Source organism: Apiotrichum porosum (assembly GCF_003942205.1).
Source record: "Apiotrichum porosum strain DSM 27194 chromosome Unknown scaffold_4, whole genome shotgun sequence".
Taxonomy (NCBI): Eukaryota; Fungi; Basidiomycota; class Tremellomycetes; order Trichosporonales; family Trichosporonaceae; genus Apiotrichum; species Apiotrichum porosum.
The window spans coordinates 1,390,156-1,411,429 of record NW_021167111.1 but is presented as its reverse complement, the minus strand read 5'-3'; the positions used below and the strand labels follow the sequence as shown (position 1 = coordinate 1,411,429).

At 60.4% G+C, this 21,274-nt stretch overlaps 6 protein-coding genes across 6 annotated transcripts; 4 read left to right on the top strand and 2 right to left on the bottom strand.

Moving 5' to 3' along the window:
• Window positions 1-97: 97 nt before the first annotated feature.
• On the bottom strand, window positions 98-7,405 carry EHS24_007256 (uncharacterized protein; the record flags this gene model as incomplete). The annotated part of the gene is made up of 8 exons (XM_028622628.1): window positions 98-840; window positions 886-1,126; window positions 1,167-1,514; window positions 1,571-1,624; window positions 1,662-2,571; window positions 2,611-3,112; window positions 3,933-6,080; window positions 6,133-7,405. 8 exons carry the CDS (start codon window positions 7,403-7,405, stop codon window positions 98-100), a joined length of 6,219 nt encoding a protein of 2,072 aa, XP_028477520.1.
• Window positions 7,406-7,722: 317 nt separating this feature from the next.
• Window positions 7,723-8,862, top strand: EHS24_007255 (uncharacterized protein; the record flags this gene model as incomplete). The annotated part of the gene is made up of 5 exons (XM_028622627.1): window positions 7,723-7,744; window positions 7,790-8,106; window positions 8,148-8,355; window positions 8,397-8,563; window positions 8,629-8,862. The coding sequence occupies 5 exons, from the start codon at window positions 7,723-7,725 to the stop codon at window positions 8,860-8,862; spliced, it is 948 nt and encodes a 315-aa protein (XP_028477519.1).
• Window positions 8,863-9,651: 789 nt separating this feature from the next.
• EHS24_007254 (uncharacterized protein) lies at window positions 9,652-12,085 on the top strand (the record flags this gene model as incomplete). Its single annotated transcript, XM_028622626.1, has 3 exons — window positions 9,652-9,694; window positions 9,774-9,945; window positions 10,030-12,085. The coding sequence occupies 3 exons, from the start codon at window positions 9,652-9,654 to the stop codon at window positions 12,083-12,085; spliced, it is 2,271 nt and encodes a 756-aa protein (XP_028477518.1).
• Window positions 12,086-12,416: 331 nt separating this feature from the next.
• Window positions 12,417-13,160, bottom strand: ERD2 (endoplasmic reticulum retention protein; the record flags this gene model as incomplete). The annotated part of the gene is made up of 3 exons (XM_028622625.1): window positions 12,417-12,464; window positions 12,534-12,618; window positions 12,670-13,160. 3 exons carry the CDS (start codon window positions 13,158-13,160, stop codon window positions 12,417-12,419), a joined length of 624 nt encoding a protein of 207 aa, XP_028477517.1.
• An 876-nt stretch (window positions 13,161-14,036) lies between these two features.
• EHS24_007252 (uncharacterized protein) lies at window positions 14,037-17,914 on the top strand (the record flags this gene model as incomplete). Its single annotated transcript, XM_028622624.1, has 3 exons — window positions 14,037-14,044; window positions 14,120-14,217; window positions 14,295-17,914. The coding sequence occupies 3 exons, from the start codon at window positions 14,037-14,039 to the stop codon at window positions 17,912-17,914; spliced, it is 3,726 nt and encodes a 1,241-aa protein (XP_028477516.1).
• Window positions 17,915-18,480: 566 nt separating this feature from the next.
• On the top strand, window positions 18,481-20,424 carry EHS24_007251 (uncharacterized protein; the record flags this gene model as incomplete). The annotated part of the gene is made up of 5 exons (XM_028622623.1): window positions 18,481-18,967; window positions 19,012-19,529; window positions 19,616-19,633; window positions 19,762-20,247; window positions 20,314-20,424. The coding sequence occupies 5 exons, from the start codon at window positions 18,481-18,483 to the stop codon at window positions 20,422-20,424; spliced, it is 1,620 nt and encodes a 539-aa protein (XP_028477515.1).
• Between the last annotated feature and the right edge of the window lie 850 nt (window positions 20,425-21,274).

Sequence of the window (21,274 nt, the reverse complement as noted above, 5' to 3'; positions counted from 1 at the left end):
TTCGTCATCATTTGGCCGATGAGTAGATGGGGGTAGTGCATGTGCAGGGTACTGTCTTGACTCGTACAGATATAAAACTTCCTTTCCCTCCCCTCCTTTACGCCATGTCGTCCATGACCATGCCTCCGTCCTCGAGATGCTTCATGAACCGATGCCACACCTTTGCGCCGTCCCTCGGCAGCGTCTCGGACGCGTGCCGCCCAACCCGCGCTTGCCGGAGGGTGCGTGCACTTCCAATCATGATGAGGGCACGGCGCGCGCGCGTGAGGCCCACATTCAGACGACGCCAGTCGGCCAGGAACCCAATGTACCCCGCGGCATTGGAGCGCACAGTGCTGAAGATGATGACGCTCTTCTCGCGGCCCTCAAAGCCGTCCACGGTCTTGACTTCGATATCGGCCACTTCCCGTGCACGCTCCTCGCCGAGCCAGGCCTCGTACGCGGCGGCGCGTTCTGGGTCAAGCGCGAGCATGTCCGAGATGGTGCGGATCTGGGCTACGTATGGCGCAATCACGCCAATGTCCTTGCCCTTGAGGTCGGGATTGTTACTGAGCAGGTCGCCGATGATGTCACACACGCGGCCGGCCTCGTGGTGGTTGGCAATGCTCATGTTGAGGGGAGACTCGGGGAAATCGTGGTTCAAAAATGTCACGTTCATACGGTCCCCGTTTGCGTCGTCCATCAAAAAGTCGGTGACTGGTGGCTCGAGGCCGGGCCGAATGGAGCCGTCGGCCAGGACAGTGCCGTCCTTGAGCGTGGCGTTGTAGAACGAGTTGCTGGAGAAAGACGAGATGGACGGGTGCATTCGGTACTGCGTGTCGAGCATGATTGATGGAATGTCTGGAGGGGTTAGCTTTAACGTGGAGAAAGAAAACAGCTACTCACGCTTCTCATGAATAAGACGCTCAAACATGCTGGTTGCCAGACCGCCAGACTGACCCTCCTCGCTCACAATGACTGGCGGCAGCTGCTTGTGGTCGCCAATGATCGCAACCTGTGCCGACCCCTTGGTGAGGGGCACAAGCGTGAGGGGTTCAGTGGCCATGCTCGCCTCGTCAAGGAACACCATGGGAAAGTCGATGGCGTCCAGGATACGCGAAGTAGCAGACAAGCATGTCGTACAGATCTGGCGTTAGCTGCTGCTGTCGCCCGCTAGCTACACTCACAACATCGGCATTGGCGAGCACCTCGAAGCGGATCCGACTGCGGAGACCAAAGATACGACCGTTGAGACGGTTAACCTCTTGCTTCTTCGAGTCACGCATCATCTTGGACATCTTGGCGTTGTTGGACATTTCGTTCTGAAGCATCTCCCTGCGACCCTTGATGGACTCCATCTCAAGCCACAAGGGGTGCTCCTCAAGCCTCTCCTCAAAGGTCAAGTGCTGCAGTTCGTCGGGCACGCGCTGGGAGGATCCAAAGCGGACAGCCTTGAGACCGTGCTCGCGCAGACCGTCGAGGAGGTGATCGACCGCGACGTTGGTGTGCGCTGTCACCAGAATGGGCTGAGGCACCTGCCAGTGTTGCTGGTTGGGTTAGCTGGAGCCGCCCTCCTAAAAAAAACCCCCACCTTGAGTAGTTTGATTGCCTCGACAATAACACGCGTCTTGCCGGTACCGGGAGGCTGGCAGGTTAGCAACACCCATGTAATGGAAACCTACCCCTTGCACAAGACTGAGCCTCTCGCTGAGCATCATGGCAATCGCACGGGTCTGGCTCGGGTTGAGAGGCACGACCGGATCACCCCCAACCACCAGTGGCTCCTTGCCTTCCGGCGTGAGGTACCTCGTTGTCCAGCTCTTGATAAGCTGATTGCGCATGAGGACACCGGGGACACCAGGTTCGTAGACTGTCGGCGAGACGGTCGCATCTACATCTTCCGGCTTCATGTCGAGCACCTCTTGTGCCAGGCCATCCGGGTCCAGTATGTCGCCGGGACCGGCGGACGGTGTCTCGTAGTCGACCTGGAAGCGGCGGAGGAGAAGGTCTCGCAGTGCAGTACCCGTCAAGACAACCTGTTCCTCGTTCTGTTTCCGGACCGCGTTGAGCACCTCATCCTCGACGCTCTGCCTCTTAGAGGGTTTGCGGTTGGCGTAAAAGGCCATGTCTTGCTGGACGGGGTCAAGGTTCAGGCGCGTGAGGGCCTCGAGTTGTCGACGGAACGCAAAGTCGCTGCAGCCGATATCGAGACGCCACAGCCCCAGTTCCATTTCTGCGGGGAACGGAGGGAAGATGACACGAACGTTGCCTCGGCCATGCGAGAAAACGTAGCCCTTGACCACGGTGTCGTCCTCAATCCACGGGTCCTTGAGTGGGTCTGTCCGGCTGAGAATCACCGTTGACCCAGGCTCAAACTGGTGGGGCGGGAGGGGACGCGTTGCCTCTGCGCCGGTCTTGGTGAACGTGACGACCACGCCTTCGACCTTGAACTTTGGCTGCCAGGCAGTGCTCGCCGCGAGATCGTCAATCATGAATCCCTCACGACGGAGCTTGTCCTCTGGCCACTCTTTCAACCGCACATTGAACTGGCGCTCCGCTTCGCTCTGTTCAGCCTCAAGAAGGGGAATAAAGCTGATGGTCAGTTGACATCAAGGGAGAGCAGCAACTCACTGCTCGGAATACCGTCTCAGCTCGGGGAAAAATGGGTCAATCTCCGTGAGCTTGGTGATGGGCGCGCCGATACGCGTCTTGGCCGCGTTGGGGAACCAGTAGTTTCCCTTTGCATGTGGTCGACGCGATAGGGACGATGCGCGCCAGTCAAAGCGCGTGTGTCCGTCTGGCGGCTGAACACCAGCGGGGAGAACAGGAAGATCCGTCGAGTGCACCGTCTTCCTTCTTCGCCGTTTGGGCTTTTTAGAGTCCACAGTCGCCTCGTACGTCGGCACGGGGGGAACAATGTCAGGCATAGGAGCTTCAAAGCCCACATCGGCCTGCTGGGGGTCGATGCCACTGCTGGCATCGTCGATCTCGACGTCGGCGGGCTCGGACGTGGTAGCGAAATCGCTCTCGCGGATTTGAAAGTAGTCTTCAATCTCTACTGGTTTGGGCAACTTGTGCGCCGCTCTTGACGCGGACGCGCCCTGCTGAGGTCGATATGGCAGGTCGATGGCATCTATGGGCCATTCATAGCCGAATGGCGCGGTTGCAGGCGCATGCGATGCCGAGGTGGTGGTGCTCGGGGACGTGCTGTGGGAAGAGCTCGAGTGGAGAGCTCGACCGTGTGTACGCGAACGCGTCGAAGCCGAGGCCGAGGCCGACGACGATGCCAGTCTCGATGCCGAGGAGGGCGAGGATGCCGATGTTGACGCGGACGAGGGCGAAGCGGTGGCGGGAGATGTTGATGAGAAGACGCGCCGCGACGAGGAAGCGGTGGGGAGCGGTATCAGTGGGGGTGGTGGTTGCGCGGCCGCGCATGCAGGGCAATGTGCGCGAACGCCCGCATTCTGCGCGCGGCGCAGGAGCGGGGTGCGAACTGGACGTAACAGGATGGGCGATGTGTTCGCGTGTGTCGAGGGAGAGTTGGATGGATTGAGATGTAAGACACGAGACGCGACGGAGGATTATGGTGTGTGTGTGTGTGCAATGAAGCGAAGCCACCGCATGTTGATATTTTCAGGGCGGGGGGCTATGGTGGCGAGTCACCCACCGCAGCGCAAACCTTCCGTCCTCTGCCGTGCGCCATCGCCGTCCACTCCCCGTGCAACCGTTCGCAACAACAACACAGCATGTCACGATAAGAGGAGATGTATGCCATATGATGGTGGTATTGGTACAATTTTGTCTAGTGGCTTGCTACTTGCTCGGCTCGGGCTGCACTTGAGCCTGCCCCGGCTCGGCGGAGGCTCCAGAAGAAGAAGGGGGGGAGGAGGCTACATGAGGAGCAGACAGGATGCGTCCTCGCGACGCCTCAATGTCGTGGATTTCCCGCTTACCCTCATCGCTCTGCTCCCATGCGAGCTCCTCGGACAGCCAGGACCCCAGGTTCTTGTGCATGAGCATCAGGCCCAGCACAACAGGGAGGTACCAGAGCGAGACGAAGAAGACGCGCTTGGCGTTGAACTCGTTTGTCCGCTTCCAAAATGCGTACGCCTCCTTGACAAAGAAGGCGTTCGGGACTGCGGACGTGAGAGCAAACGACCAGTCGACACAGCCCGAGAGCGGGGCCATGATTGCGCAAATGGGCACGAGAATGAGCGCGTGTCGCAATGATACGAGCGCATTCAGCTTGGGCGACAAAACCGAAAGCATGGGGTAGCCCGACAGTGCGTAAAAGGGGCGGATCATGTGCGACAGCGCGTTGAAGTGCGGGAACTGCCACGAGAAGAGGAGCGCACCAAGCGTCCAGGCCGTGAGCGGGTTGGGCAGAGTGCTGAGCTGCTCAAGCGGCAGGTGGAACTGGAGCGGCTGCTCGACAGTCGGCCAGAGCGAGCCGCCAGTGGCAGTCCAGCCCATCAGCGGGGTGATGGCGCCGACGACAGCGCCGATCCAAGTGTTGGACACGCTGATGCGCTTCATGGGCGTGTACACACCCGAGTACAGCAGCAGGTTGCCAATACCAAGAAGGGCAGTGGTGGGGTTGCAGCCAAACCAGAGGATGGTACCGCCGACCACGGTCGAGACAGTGCCGAACATGGCGGCATGGAAGGGAGTCACGCGACGAGCCACCAGAGGGCGAACACGCGTACGGGGAGTCTGCGCGTCGAGGGGAACCTCGAGGATCTGGTTGAACGTGTTGGCGGCGGCCGAGGTGAGGAAGGTGCCGACGGTAAGACAAAGAAGGACCGGCATCGAAAGAGGGAGGGGCGAAAGGGCAAAGCCAGTGGTGGCCGTGAGAGTCATGAGTACCGAGAGGTTACGCTTTGACAATGCCGAGTAGATGGAGACGAGGCGACGGGGGTTGAGAGGCTGCACAGGCTTGTAGGCAGAAAGCGGAGCAGCTGGTGCGGGAGGAACAGGGAGGCCGAGGTCTGTGAGGGGCGTTGCCGGGGCAGTAGCGGCCTGCCAGACAGTGGAAAACTCCTTGGGAGGCTCGGGCACGGCGGGCTCATTGGCAGCCTGGTTGGCCGAGAAGAAGCGGCGCTGTGTGTGGATACCACGGCGCTGGCCACTGGAGGCAAAGGGCGAAGCCGCAATAGGCTCGTTGACAGTGATTGCCGGGCCAGTGGTCTCAGCGGCGACAACCACTTCGGCCTCCTCAACGACTTCCTCCTGCGCAGCCTCTCCAATCTTGGCCATCTGACCCTGGACCATCTTGCGGAAGCGGCCGTGGGGACGCGAGATGAGATCGTCGTACGAGCCGTCCTCCATGATGCGACCGCCCTCGAGGTACACGACACGCTTGGCGGCGGCAATGGACGAGAGACGGTGGGCGACAAGAATAACAGTAATGTTCGAGTCCTGGAAAAGGTTTTCGAGAGCAGCGTTGACGGCACGCTCAGACTCCGAGTCGAGGGCACTGGTTGCCTCGTCCATGAGAAGGACCGAGGGGCGACCAACAAGCGCACGCGCAATGGCGATACGCTGACGCTGGCCACCTGACAAACTGGCCTTGGTGATGATCGTGTCATATCCCTCGGGGAGACGCTCGATGAAGTCGCAGTGAGCGATTTGAGCGGCACGCTCAACGTCGGCGCGCGAAGCCTCGGCATGGCCATACTTGATGTTGGCCTCAATGGAACCGCCAAAGAGAATGGGGTCCTGCGGGACGTAACCGATGCGGCCACGCCACGACTCGGGCTGGAAGTCGCGGATGTCCTTGGAGCCGAAGCGCACGGCACCGCTAGTAGGGTCGTAGAAGCGGAGAAGAAGAAGCTGGACCGAAGACTTGCCCGAACCACTGCCACCAACAAGGGCGACCTGTTCACCCTGATCGATACGGAGGTTGACACCGTCAAGAACCTTGACGTCGGGACGCGAAGGGTACGCAAACGCGACTTCACGGAGCTCAATGGCGCCAACGTCAGACTTGGTGACAGGTGCGCCAATGGACAGGGGCACGGGAGAGTCGAGAGCATGGAGGGAAATGATGCGCTGGGAAGCACCGACACCACGCATGAGACCAGTAAAGAAGCCGGCAAGAGCTGGCGATGGTCAGCCTTTAAAACCCTTCTCCCAGATGGGCTCATGGCTTACTGTTAAGAGACCATTCAATCCAGTTGACGTAAATGAGCGAGGTGGTCATGTCACCGACAGTAATCTCGCCGCGCTGGACAAGAAGACCGCCGTAGATGAGAAGGCCGATCATGGCCAGGTCGCCGGCGACCTCGTTGGTGCCCTGGAAGATACCGTTGGCGAACGTCTCCTTGCGTTGGAGGTCAAAGACACTCTGAACACGGCCAGCGAACAGCGCACGCTCAGCAGGCTGGGTGTTGGAAGCCGTGACCGTACGGTGAGCAGACAGTCGCTCTTCGGCGAGCTTGCTCATGTTTCCAAGAGCTTCTTGCGTGTTGAGGGAGAGCGTGCGAATGTATCGACCATAGTAGAAGGAGGCAATCGAGATGGGCGGGAAGAGACACATCATAACGACACAGAGCTTGGGCGAGATGAGGTACATGGCACCTACACCCACACCCGAAGCCAGGATCGCCTTGAGGCCTTCGCCGAGGTTCTCACTCAGACTCTGGCCGACGATTGAGGAGTCCTGACCAAGACGGGACAGAGCGTCACCGACACCTGCCGACTCGATGTGCGAGGGGGGGAGGGCGAGGTACTGGCGGTAGGTCTTATTCCTGATCTGCGCGACGGTGCGCTGACCGGCAAGGCGGAGTGCGATGGAGCGAGCCGAGTTGGCAACAGCGCCAAAAAGGAGCAGAGCGGCGAGAGCAATGGCTGCCTGGTCCAGCGGGAGACCAAAGAGGAGCTGCTGCTCAGACCCGGGAGCAAAGAAGTCGATGATGCGGCCGATAATGTAAGGGACTGCGAGGGCGACGCTCGTAGAGATGGCAAGACAGATGATTCCGACCGTCAAGAGTCTCCACTGTGGTTTTGCGAGGGATAACAACTCTTTGATGGACGCCTGCGAGGCATCGCCCTTGGGTGGAGGAGGAGGGATTGACGGCACCTTGGAAGAAGCCTCATCCCTCTTGGACTGGGTCGATTCCAAGCGGACCTGGACCTCGGAAGGCCGCCATCGCAAGGCAATTGTACCAACAACGGGTCGTCTCAAGGCGGCAGTAGGAGGGGTTGCGCCGACGACAGGTCGACTCAAGGAAGCGGACGCAAAGCCGCGCATACCGCAGAGCGCGGGGTGCGAGAGGATACGGCTATGTGTGCCGAAAGCGTTGGTCGGAGCATGGGGACGTAGCAACGACATCGAGAACGTGCCTACGGCTTGGCGCGCTGGGGACGGGGCAGCTCGCAACATGGCGAACGGCGCCAACAGCGCAGCCGCGCCTCGGTGGGCCATGGCGCGGCACAGATGGGGGAGTAGCGGGGAGCGGCGGGCGCGGGGCCGGAGGGCCGAGTGGGCGCTGAGTGGTAGCGACGAGACGCGATTAGGTCGTGAAAAGGGAGCCAAGAGCAACTTGCATCGAACGGACAAAGTCGTGAGTCCCGATGAAGAGCGAAGTGTGCTGATAAGGTTTGGTGGGACGGCAAGAAAAATTGACACGTGTAAAATAAAAGTTCAGTTATGGCTCACTGATTCTCGTCCTTCGCCACCGGATTTCCACAAGACTTCGAGCATTCAACCGTCAAGGAGACACCAACAAAAGCTCGCCCAACATGGTCAACGCAATGAGGAAGAGTGAGCCAGACCTCCTACAAGCGTGAGAGTGCTAACGTCTACCAGATGTCATGTCGCGGCGCAACCACCGCGAGCGTGCCCAGCCGCTGCACCGCGCCAAGCTCGGTCTCCTCGAGAAGCACAAGGACTATGTCCACCGTGCCCGCGACTACAAGTCCAAGAAGGACCGCATCAAGAATCTCCGTGAGAAGGCTGCGTTCCGCAACAAGGACGAGTTCTACTGGGGCATGGTCAAGGGCAAGACCAAGGGCGGTATCCACATCCAGGACCGCGGAAACGAAGCGCTCTCCACCGATGTCGTCAAGCTCCTCAAGACCCAGGACTTGGGCTACATCAAGGTCCAGATTGCGCAGGACGAGAAGGTTTGTGCAACCATGCTGGGACTGTTGGTCTGACTGGACAGAAAATCGCAAAGCTGCGTGCCGAGCTCGAGGTGACTGCCCCGGTCGCTGGCCCTAGCTCTGAGTGGACCGCCGCGTCTGAGCTTGCCGAGGTCGAGAAGCTGGCCGAGATGGGTGTTATAGTGCGCCCATCGTCCAGTGCATCCCGCAAGGGCAAGGGCAAGGATGTTCCCAGCGGTCACGTCGTGTTTGTCGAGGCCAAGGAGGACTGTGAGTTGAGAATAACAAGAAGTTCAGCTCTGACAGGACAGTCGACGCGTACGGTGACGACGACGACAACGAGACCGAGGAGACCGCCGAGGCCGAGGAGGCAGTGGATCTCGGATGGCTTGCCCCCGAGGCGCCAAAGAAGAGGAGGAAGGCGAAGGCACCTACTCCCCCACCAGCCGCGCCCGAGGACACGACCGACGAGGCGAGGGTGAGTCGGACGCGCATGCCATGCCGGAGGAGTCCCCCCATTGCTGACATTGTTTCTTCTCTCAGGAATACCGAATGGAGCTGCTGGGCAAGCTGTCTGGTCTTCTGGGACGTGTGCGGGTGCTGCGACAGGCTGAGGGCCGCATGGAGACCACCAAGGGTCTCATGGGCAAGGGTGCGGCGCGTCGTGTGCGCGATGCCGGGTTTGTGGAGGACGAGACGGTGGCCGAGGACCGCAACGGCGACCGCAAGCGGTTCGAGGGCAAGCAGTGGAAGTTCAAGCTGGAGCGCAGGAAGTAAAGGGGGGAGGAGCACATTGTGTATACATAGTAGAGCATTAGGAGTAGTGCATAGTGTCATGTTTGTGTGCCACACGCGAGGAGACGGAGACGCTAGGTTTTAAATACAGAGTTAGGGTACAATGGCGTCCGGCCTCCTGGGTGGGCACGCGCGTCTCGAGTAATTAACACTCTCATGAGCGGCACCTGTCCCACATCCAACTGGCTGACCAGCCGTAGGCGGTAGCCCATAACCCCCGTTACGCCGTGCATGGTTAGCGAGGGGGGGGATGTTTGCGCACCGTGCCACGGGCCGCGCCTGGGTGGCATGACCTACCACGAACAAAAGCTTCCGTATGTACCCAACGAGGGTGTCAACACAACGCGCCTGTCTTTGGCCGGTCAGGGCACAAACACACCCACCCTGCCCAGCGCCGCGCGCGGGGGCGAGCAGGACCGTCAGTACTGCGTATGACACGCCCAGTGCATCTCAGACGCCAGCGTTCATGTATCCCCCCTTCATTCTTCATCCATCGACGCGACGACCACAGCGCGAGACACCTTTTCATCCCTCCCATCTCCCATCTCGCACAGTCACACTGGTCTCTTGCTCAACAGCCTCTCAAACATCGGAGCCATTATCACCCACGCCGGTCCTTTGACCCACACGACCTGCGCGCGCGATCGGGCACCTTGGAATTCATCCATCCGTCATCCACCCCTCTCCATAGTGGCGTGAGCCGGTGTTGCGGCCGTCACATCCTCCTCCCCCCTCCCCAATCCTTCTCCGTCCCATCTCTACCTGCGCGCAATGGTAGCTCCGTTGGTGCCCAACCGCATCCACTCGCTGCCTGGTGAGTCCCGCTCCATTGAGCAGTTTCCAACCAGAACAAGGGCTGACATTGCGCCAAATGGCGCGTCGCGTCCATCCAGTTCAAGTGACATACCACATCCAGGCTTCGTCCCAGTCGTTCTCGACGCTCTTTTCCACTCCCCAGCAGGTCTACGTCCACCCCAACGCCGGCTCCCAAGAGGTCGACGGCCAGGATGAAGCGTGGGGCGCGATTTACCTCAAGACTGTGGTCCAGGGCATCCTGATGGCGAGGTGAGGGCGAAGGCGCGCACCACAGGGTGCTACGCGTCCGTTCGGACGGCGTTTGGACGAGCCATCTTACTGACACTGCTGCAGTCCAGAGCTCCACCCGACTCATCCCAGTACCCCAGACCTGTCGCTGTATGTGCTTGACCCGCGCGAGACGTTTCTCCGCAGGTCGCGTGCAGCTCCGATTCCCAACCTCCGTTCATCACCGGCCCGCGCGCCATCAGAGGTGTGGACTGGCAAGGGCCTCGTGAGCTGGGCCCTCGACGAGCCCGGGGCTGGCAAGAACCTCATTACTGGGAGGCTGGTCCGTCGCGCCGAGTTTGCCGCTGCGGCCCCTGTTCCAGAGGGCATGTCGGCTCTGGAAGCTCTTGTTGCCGCCAATGCTGCCGCCCGTGATGGTCACGAGGCATGGGGAATTGAGATTGCTGTCGGCCTCAAGTCCAGCATCTCGTCCACCGTCGGCTACCCCGGGCCCCTTCACCAGAGTGTGGAGAATGGGTCTGTTACCGGCCACCGCTCTCAACAGCGCGACACCCCTCGCCAGCCCTCCTTTACTCATCGCGAGCCATCGTTTTCCCGCGCCGACTCGCGCCCACTGCAGCGCATTACCTCGACCGGTGTGCCGCGTATTCATCCGACCCCAACCCGCCCTACCCCTGCACCTGTACCGGCCGCCGCCGCCTCGTCGTCAAGCAAGCCACCACCCCCGCCTCCCAAGGCCGCCGAGAAGCCGGCGCCCAAGCGTGGCAGGAAGAAGGCGGTGGAGCGCACATTGTCGTCGGTTGACACCAACTCCCTCGCTGCCACTCTGCCCAAACCTGAGAACATTACAAAGGAACGTGCACAGGAGCTTCTGAAGGACTCTTCGTTCCTCACCATGCTCGAGCAACTTACGGGTGCTCCCATCAGCGCCCTGGCTGCCGAGAAGCGTGCTGCCCAGGAGTCACCAGAGGAAGAGCCGGTCCACAAGCGCGGGCGTTTCGAGTCGGCAGGCGACAATAAAGAGCTCTGCTGCTCCAACTGTGGCACAAACAAGAGCTCGGTCTGGCGCCAGAAGAAGAGCGACGATGGGCAGAGCATGCGCGTCTGTAACGCCTGCGGTCTCTACTACAACAAGACGCGCACCATGCGTCCCAAGACCCTCTGGGCGGACTCGGACGAAGGGCCCAAGAGGGGCTCGTCCTCCAAGGCCGGTTTCAAGCGGACCTTGACCCAAGTGGTGGAGAAGGACGCACAACGGATCGCGAGCATGCGCAAACCCAGGGCGCCTCGCCAGATCAAACCTGTGCCCATGACATCGCCTGCGCGTGGTCCAGCACCCAAGACGGTGCGCAACGGCAAGTTTGCTGCTTCGACGGCCGTGGCGGCCAGCTCGCCTGGTGGATGGGTGGCCTCGACCCCCGCTTCCTCTGGTCCTGCCGCTCTTCCTTCCGAGACGCCCAACACGGCTCTCCGCCGGATCTTGGGCGAGTCGATGCCGAGCCTTGCGATGCCTCTGAGCGACGACGCCGCCGGCGAGGCACCACCCAACCAGATGACCTGGAACGCGGACCTGTCGACCTTTTTCGATGTCGATGGATTTGCCATGACGCCAGGCAATGCCGACGACGCGGCGGTAAAGGTCGAGCCATCTTCTGCGACCCGCTCAACATTCGACAGACGCGGTGTTTCCTCGGCTGTTGGCCACGACGGCGGTAGCAAGGAGGGCAAGGAGGACAAGGAAGACAAGGAGGACGGGGACGACATCGAGAAGCGCCCTGCAAGCTCTGAAGATGACGATGTCTTTTCGCAGCTGTTCCAGCGCACGTCATCTGCCGGCGACCTCTCGAGCACGTCTTCTCCGTTCGACTTTTCTCAGCTGCCACCTTCATCGCCCCCGGCTCTCCCGAGCAACCTGCCCCACTCGGCTCTTCTCCTCTCCAGCCCATCGTCGAGTCCCAACGGCGTGAGCCCGCGCACCGAGTCAGACTTTGGCAAACCCTCTCCTGCGCTCTCGAGTCTCCGCAACGAAGTCGGCGTCGACGAGAACAAGCCCGAGGGCGAGCAGGTGTTCCATGACCTGCTTCACAAGCTCGCCAACGGCAACATGGGAGACGAGCTGCTCGCGCTCTTCAACTCGTTCCCCGCGGCCTCGCCCGCGTAATGCCCCACGACAACCAACACAACACACTCAGCATGTCTGCTCGGTACCCCCGAGCTTGACCACCTCCATTTTTCTTGTGACACACCTGTACACACACTTTATTAATTTCTTGTCAACAACATCGAGGCCCCTCCCTCCGTCTCTCTCTCTCTCTTGCTCTTGCGTTCTCCACTTCTGTGTTGCATAGTCTTCTCCTCTTCTCTTCATCAAACATGCCTTACATGTCGTCATGCATTGTCAATTCTATGACACGGTTGGGGGTCGTGACCGTGGGTGGATATATATTCCCTCCGGAGCGCAAGAAGCGCAGTCTACCATGCCAGAGTGGCATTTAAGCGGGCAGCTCAAACTTCTCGCCGCGGAGCACCTTGGTAACGTACTGGGAGAAACGAGGGTCAGCACAGAACCAGAACAGAACAGAACAGAACACGACGGATGGGAAACATACAATGTAGCCAAAGTCGGCGTAGATGGCCGTCTGGATGATACCGGCGGTGACGGCGATGGGGTCAAAGCCGCCGTCGGTGAAGTAGCTAGACGGGTCAGCAAAAAGTGGTCGTCGTCGTCACCGTCCTTTTACTCACCGGTAGATCCAGTTGGGGATGTAGAGGGCACGGTAGAGACCCAGCGCGGCGAGGTAGTGTGTGGTAATGGTCTCTGCCTCGCCGGTACGCTGGAGCATGAAGAGCTGGGGCAGGATGGCGACGCTCTCCAGCCAGATGGAGAAGCTCCAAGTGATCTCGACAAAGGGGTTGAGGCCCGCTGCGCGCAGGTGGAAGATGAGGCCCAGGAGGAACGAGGGCCCGAGAATGTACGCAATGTTGAACGTGTCGAGCGCGGCGTCCTGGGTGGGGCGGAACTTGACCTTCATGAGGTACAAGGTGTACGCGGTTGCGCCGATGAAGAAGAGCTTCATGAGCGTGTTGTACAGGTTGTGGAAGGTGGTGAGGACGTCAAGGTACCGGGTCACAAAGACGATAAAGTACAGGACCTGGGACTTGAACGAGATGCCACGGCATGACCGCGACGTCTGGATCTTGTGCAACAAGATGAAGATGGACGCAAGGTGCGACATATCGCCTGAGGGAGGGAGAGCACATGTCAGTACAAGGTGTTTCTCTGTTATTGTATATTATTGTTGAAGGGTCGTGACGCGCCGTGACTATCGCCCGAAGATGGGCAACGACTTGCCCAAACCGGGGAAAAGAACGCGAGCGCGCGAGTTTCCACGCGCCAGTAGTGTGGGTGGGTATGTCACGAGTCATGCTGGACGTACCGAGGAAGCGGAAGATGTTGATGCCCATTGCTAGCCGTCTGCGCGTTGCGCTGGTGGATAAGGGCGGGGGTTGTGGGGAAGGTGGTGGATGAGACCGGGTGGGTGGGAGAGATGGGGTTTGGGGGGGGTGAGGATAATCGTGTGGTGGCTCCAAAGAATGGGTGCGCAGATGGAATCCGAGACGTGGAGGTGTTCGGCTGCGCGCGCCAGAGGGGGGGCGGTTGTGTCTTTCCCTGTGTGCGTGCGGTCCAGCGCCACGCGATGACAGCGTGGGGCCCACGTCCCACACGGAGGCAAATTCGGCGGTTGCGGGGTGTTGGCTCCGTGGCAGCTGGCCGGCTGGGTGTGGGCGGTGGGCGGGGTGGGTGCTCTTGGTGGCCGCTGGGTGGGCTCTGCGTGTGCATGCGTGTGCGGGCTGCCTGGCTCTGGCTGCTGTGGGTGGCGCAATGGCCGGCGGCTAATGCCGGTCCCAGCGTGGTGTGGGTGGTGGTTGCGTGTCGTCGTGTCATAATCAGCGGCCAGCGGCCAGCGGGCCAACTTTGGGCGAGATCTCCAGGAAAAGATCCACCCAACGGCCCACAGCGGTATACGGGGCTTGGTCGTCATCTTCAAAGGCGGCGCGTAACTTGTCCTCTTTGCCACAACCACCCACAACCAACCCCTTTTTCCTTCACCATGCGCGAGTAAGTTCTGCCTCCCCTCCCTTGCATACCCCACCCTCTACTCTCCATCTCAGCACCAATGCTTACCCCCCACAGCCCATCGCGGCCGCCCATCACGTCGTCCGAGATCGAGTGGATCCGGTTGCAAAACCCCATCCCCATCGCACTTCGTGTCTATGGCCTTCCATTCCTTTGTAAGTGACCTTGCTGCGCCCATTGCACTCGCTCGTTGCCTCCTTTAGGCAGAAACATAGCTAACCAAGTGTTCCAGCGCTCTACCCGGTTCTCTACTACACCTACTACCACCGTTACGATGACTGGGTCGTCTCGGAGGAGTGGACCTTCATCTACTGTGTTCTGTTGTTTGCCGGTCACGCGCTGAGCTTCCTCGCCACACGCTGGAGCAATGCCATCCGTGCTTTCGTCTGCTACCGCCGCGCCGACTCGTTCAAGGCCGCCTCGTCGGTCCGCGTCGTCCCCGTCAAGGGCCGTGGTCACGGTGAAATGGTCAAGCTCGACTCCAAGAACGCCCCCGGCGCCAGCGAGCCCACCTACTCGTTCATCTACCAGCGCGACACGTACGTCTACACGGCTGAGCATGACGTCTTCACCCTCATCCCTTACCCCTGCGACTCGGCGCCCCCTCTTGCGCTTTTCCAGGCTTCCAAGGGCATCTTTACACACGCCCCCAAGAACGGCAAGGTCCCCGTCGTCGCCGGCCAGCTCCCTCCCATCCTCGACGTTCTCAAGGCCACCTACGGCGCCAACGAGTGCCATATCCCCATTCCCAAGTTTGTCGAGCTCTTCGCCGAGCATGCCGTCGCCCCCTTCTTCATCTTCCAGATGTTCTGTGTCGCCCTCTGGTGCCTCGACGAGTACTGGTACTATTCGCTCTTCACTGCGTTCATGCTCATCGTGTTCGAGTGCACCGTCGTCTTCCAGCGCGTCCGCACGCTCACCGAGTTCCGCACCATGAGCATCACCCCTTACCCCGTCCAGACTTTCCGTGACGGCAAGTGGGCCGAGGTCACGTCGTCCGAGCTCGTTCCCGGCGACGTTGTCTCGATTCTCCGCACCAAGCCTGACTCTGGTATCCCCTGCGACCTCCTTCTTCTCCGCGGCACCTGCATTGTCAACGAGGCCATGCTTTCGGGCGAGTCGACCCCTCTCCTCAAGGAGAGCGTCGAGCTCCGTGAGGGTGACGACCGTCTCGACATTAACGGCGCCGACCGCAACTCGGTCCTCTTCTCGGGCACCAAGGCCCTGCAGGTCGAGAAGCCCGGCGAGGGTGGCCAGAAGACCCCCGACGGCGGCTGCCTCGCTGTTGTCCTCCGCACCGGTTTCGGTACTACCCAGGGCCAGCTTGTCCGCACCATGATCTTCTCCACTGAGCGTGTCTCGGCCAATAACTTTGAGTCGTTCCTCTTCATTCTCTTCCTTCTCATTTTCGCCATTGCCGCCTCGGCCTACGTCTGGATCAAGGGACTTGAGCGTGGCATGGCCAAGGGCAAGCTCCTCCTGGACTGCATCCTTATCATCACCTCGGTCGTTCCTCCCGAGCTCCCCATGGAGCTGTCGCTTGCCGTCAACGCTTCGCTTGTCGCCCTCCAAAAGTACGCCATCTTCTGCACTGAGCCCTTCCGCATTCCCTATGCGGGCCGTGTCGACGTGTGCTGCTTTGACAAGACTGGTACCATCACTGGCGAGGACCTCGTCGTCGAGGGTGTCTGCGGTGTGGACGCTGCCGACCCCAAGAAGCTCGTCAACGTCACCGAGACTGGCAAGGAGACCACTCTTGCCCTCGCTGCCGCCCACGCCCTCGTCCTGCTCGACGACGGTACCGTTGTTGGTGACCCCATGGAGAAGACCACCCTCCAGGCTCTCGACTGGAAGGTTGCCAAGGGTGACATGGTCTCGCCCAACAACAAGGACGCCCCCAACCGTGCTCTCATCAACATCCGCCGCCGTTTCCAGTTCTCGTCTGCCCTCAAGCGCATGTCTACCATCTCGGCTGTCACCGACGCGTCGGGCAAGAAGTGGATCGCTACCGTCAAGGGTGCCCCCGAGACTCTCAAGACCATGTACAGCAACGTTCCCGAGCACTACGAGGAGACTTACCGCTACTACACTCGCCGTGGTTCGCGTGTTCTTGCTCTTGGTGTCAAGCAGATGGTCAACTTCCAGCCTGAGAGGATTACCCACGTTCACCGTGACGACGTCGAGTGCAAGCTCGAGTTTGCCGGCTTCCTCGTCTTCCACTGCCCTCTCAAGCCCGACGCCGTCGAGGTGCTCAAGATGCTTGCCGACTCGTCCCACCGCTGCATCATGATCACTGGTGACAACCCGCTCACTGCCTCGCACGTCGCCCGTGACGTTGAGATTGTCGACCGCGACGTCATGATTCTGGACCTCAAGGAGGGCTCGACCGAGGAGCTCGTGTGGCGCAACGTCGACGAGACCAAGGTCGTCGCTGTCAACCCCAACCTTCCCATCGATGCCGACATTCTCCGCGACTATGACATTTGTATCACTGGCGCCGCTGTTCGCGAGTTTGAGGCCCGCGAGTCGTGGAAGGTTCTCGTCCAGCACACCTGGGTCTACGCCCGTGTCTCGCCCTCGCAGAAGGAGTACATTGTCGGCACCCTCCGTGAGCTCGGCTACACCACCCTCATGGCCGGTGACGGTACCAACGACGTTGGCGCCCTCAAGCAGGCCCACATTGGTGTCGCCCTTCTCGATGGTTCCATGGATGACCTCAAGGCTATTGCCGAGCACCAGCGTAACGAGCGTCTCAAGAAGGTGTACGAGCAGCAGTGCCGCATCTCTGCCCGCTTCAACCAGCCTCCTCCCCCCGTTCCCGCCGCCCTCCGTGAGGCCTACCCGGAGCTTGTCAAGACTCAGGAGGAGGTCGCCAGCAGCCACCAAAAGGCCAAGAAGCAGAACCCCATGGAGAAGTTTGACCTTGGCAGCATTACTTCCAAGCTCGCCGACATGGACGACGGCCAGGAGGTCCCCCAGATCAAGCTCGGTGACGCTTCGTGCGCTGCCCCCTTCACTTCCAAGCTCTCCAACGTTGCTGCCATCTCGAACATTATCCGCCAGGGCCGCTGCACTCTTGTCGCCACTATCCAGATGTACAAGATTCTCGCGCTCAACTGCCTGATTACCGCCTACTCGCTCTCGGTCCAGTACCTTGACGGCATCAAGTTTGGTGACTACCAGGTTACCATCACTGGTATGCTCATGTCGGTCTGCTTCCTTTGCATCTCGCGCGCCAAGCCCGTCGAGAAGCTGTCGCGCGAGCGTCCCCTCGGCAACATTTTCAACCTCTACGTTCTCCTCTCGGTCCTTGCCCAGTTTGCCATCCACATTGTCTGCCTGGTCTACATCACCTCGCTCGCCCAGTCGCTCGAGGACCGCGGCCCGATCGACCTCGAGAAGAAGTTTGAGCCTACCCTCCTCAACACTGCCATCTACCTCCTCGGTCTCTCGCAGCAGGTCTCGACCTTTGTCCTCAACTTCCAGGGCCGTCCCTTCCGTGAGGGCATCAAGGAGAACAGACCCCTGTACTTTGGTCTTCTCGGTGCCTCGCTCGTCGCCTACTCGGGCGCCATGGACATTTTCCCCGACCTCAACAACTGGCTCCAGCTCGTCGACATGAACTGGGACTTCCGTTTCAAGCTCACCGCCTCGATGATCTTTGACTTTGGCGGCTGCTACATTGTCGAGACGGCCTGCAAGGCCATCTTCGCCGACCTCGAGCCCGCCGAGATGGTCACCCGTGGTCGTGAGCGCCGCGAGAAGCGTCGCGCCGAGGAGGAGGCGCTGGCGGCCGCTTCCCCCGCCCCTGCCCTCCCCGAGCTCGACGAGGTGGTGAAGAAGTCCCAGTAGATTCTCTCTCACCCATGACACTGCGGAAAAGAGACTCGTCTCGTAGAGGGGCCGCCAAACGAACAGACATTGTATTGTCTCTCTTCTTCTCGCCTGCCCCGTTTTCGTTAGGACTGACCGCACTCCACTTTCACACTTGCGGTGGACACACAACTTTTTCCCCCCTCATCATAGCCACCTAGACACTCTTCTGCCGGATGCATCGGGATAAATGTATGCGAGAGAGGGAAGCGCGCGAGGGAGGGAAGGAAGCGTGCGCGCTCGGTTGCAGGAGGTTATAGGGAATCAGAAGCTTTGTGCACGAAAAAAGGGGATCTGGGCCTGGGGACACGCGGCCTGGAGTGGTTCCGGGTCGGTTAGTCACTTTGGTGGCTCTGGCGGTGACGTGCTTGGCTTGCGGCAGTGGCGGCAAAGTTGTTGTGGGGGCATTTTTGGTCTCCTTGGCAGTGTGTACAAGCGGCCAAGAGGCCAAGAGTGGGGACGGTCTCATGTATGTCGTGCATAATGTTGTTGTGCGTGAATGTGAGCACCCGCGACCTCTTTTTGTGCTTGTTGCCACGCGCACAATGTACACCACAGTACCGCAGTCGACTAGTGGTACAATCCACCGGCGAGCGCTGCGACATACCCCTCGCGCCACCTCCGCCAGCACGCACGTTGCTGCCAACAGACCGAAGCAGACTCGCACAGATGCGCACACAGAGTGGTGCTGGTGCCTTATCCGATCAACTCTGGCGACAACCCCCGTCTCATCCCCCCCATTGCGCCCACGATCCCACGAATGCACGAAGCACGTCGTCGGCGCCTCGTTCTGTCCGAACCGCGCCGCCACCCTCGCCCTCCCCACCAAAGTCTCCCCATATGCCACGCACCGGACCCCGCACCGCATACGTCGCCCGTTCGCCGTATCGCTCGCTCAGCCCGGCGGCTACGGTGTCGGTTCGGTGAAGGGCCGGGGGGAGCGGTCGCTGATGCTGACATGCTTGATGCTTGCGCTGGCCCCTCTCGGCCTTCTCGGCTCTCTGTGGCCTCTGGTGGCGGTCGGTGCGATCAGTGCGCTCCCCCCCATGTCCCATCAACGCGTTTGACCTCCACAGGGTTTGGCACAAACGGACCGCCAGACCGTCCAGCCGGCGGCCTGCCCCACACTTCCCCAGCCTCTCACCCACGTCTTATCCTCTCGCCCTCCATCTCCGTCACTCTCGTCTTCCTTTCTCTTCATCATCCTCATCACCACTCACTACCTACCAGTTTAAAGCACAAACACAACCGAGCCGGTCTCGATAACACTCCCACACCCCCACTCACCTATCTACCACACCCACCCCACTCGTTGAGCGTCAGCTCCGTCCGCCACCAGCCCCGCGCCGCCGTCACTCACCGCCAAGCGCACTACAAGACACGCCGTCCGATGGCTGCCCACGCCTTCCCCGACCTCGCCCCCTTCCTCACCGGTAACCAGCAGTGGGCAGCTCAGACCAACGCTGCCCAGCCCGAGTTCCTCCCCACCCTCGCGCAGGGTCAGGCGCCGCCCGTGCTCTGGATGGGATGCTCGGACTCTCGCGTCACCGAGTCGGTCATCATGCAGCGCAAGCCCGGAGACGTCTTTGTCCACGTACGTTTTGGCCCCCCATGGATCATGTCATGTCGTCCACAAACACACTGATCCCACTATGACACGACGGCTGACTCGTTTCCCAGCGCAACATCGCCAACCAGGTGCGCAGACCCCCCAAGAGGCAAGAGGCTCGCACGGCGGTGCTGTTTGTCCGCCGCCGCCGCGCGACTTTTTTGTCTTTCACAGGATCACAGGCCGCCCCCAGCCCCCCCGCTAACGCTTTGTCCAGTTCCACCCCGATGACACTTCGGCTAACGCGGTGCTCAACTATGGTGTGCTCTACGTTGGCGTCAACCACGGTGGGTCTAACCCGGAAGGCTGGTCGCCGATTGCTGACCAGCTTGTCCTTATCATCATTGTTCCCCACGCCCTCACCTCTTGCCATCGCTTTGGTGCCTGCGCACGGTCCTCCTCCGCCGTGGCCATCACCCAGTCCCTTTGGGACAACGCTCCACTCACATACACGCACACGCACACACATTCACGCACCCGCTACGCTACAGTCGTCGTCGTGGGCCACAGCAACTGCGGAGGGTGCAACGCCGCGTTCGCCGCCCCACCCGCGCCGCTCGTCCCGCCGCCCTCGCACGACCACCTCGGGGCCTTCCTCGCGCCCCTCATCCAGCTCCGCCACAAGCTTCCCCCGGGCGCGACGGCCGACGACCTCGTCAAGGAGAATGTCCGGTCAAGTGTCAAGAACGTGGTTGATTCGGCCGTGAGTGTATATACAGTGCTGCGGCAGTGCCCGGGAAGCGAAATGCTGATTCTCGCTCTCCACTAGACCATGAAAGAGGCCTGGTCAAAGGGCAAACCCGTGTACGTCCACGGTTGGGTGTTTGACATCAAGACCGGTCTCCTGCACGACCTCGGCATCTCCCAGGGCCCCCAGTAAACAAACACCCCCGGGAAAGACCCGGCATCAAGTAACTGTAGTTGTTCGCCCTCGTCGTCGTCGTGTAGACCTCACCAACCACCACACGGCGTATCGCAAACGTGGCGACGTGGCCGCATATGTACGCACCCGCGCGCGCCCCCCACTCCCTTATGTATTTAAAAGCTGTATTAGAGACACCCCATCACTGCTATGCACGGTTTTGGACCCCAGGCGCTGCGCGCACGGTGTCTGGGACACCTTTGGGACACCTTTACGCTGGTACTCTCTTGCACCGTAGCACGGTATGGGGTGGACAAAAGAGGAAAATATGGGCTTAAAAGGGCCATTAACCAGGGTGGGGCCGAAATCAATCGGGCCATCAGCCATCGGGTCCAAGCAAGTGGCGAATGCCCCGTCGTCGTCGGCCCGTTACCTTCGCTATCGCCGCTGGGGACGGTGATGGTGATGTGTTTGCATTCGTTCTTGGAACGTCGGCTGGTGAACAGGTCGCCGACTGGCTGAGTGGCGAATTGTTCACGACAACGGTAGACTGAGCAATGTAAACGGACGTCAATGGATTCCCACTCCCATTCCCATTTTCCCATTTTCACTTGATCTCGACAAACGTGCATGGGCTTTTCCATACTGACGGCTCCATCGACAACCTGTTGTCTGCTGCTGTGCACACAGATCCGAGGTGCGTGGTCAATGGACCACACGCCCGTGGCTGCGGGACGCGACGGTGACGGACACGACTTGTGCATGTCCCAACAGCCACCACTTGGGGAGGCTACACTACGCGTCTCACGAGACGCGTCAGTGTTTGACGCGGCACTGTTTCCGAAACGATCTGCCGTGGAAGTTGATG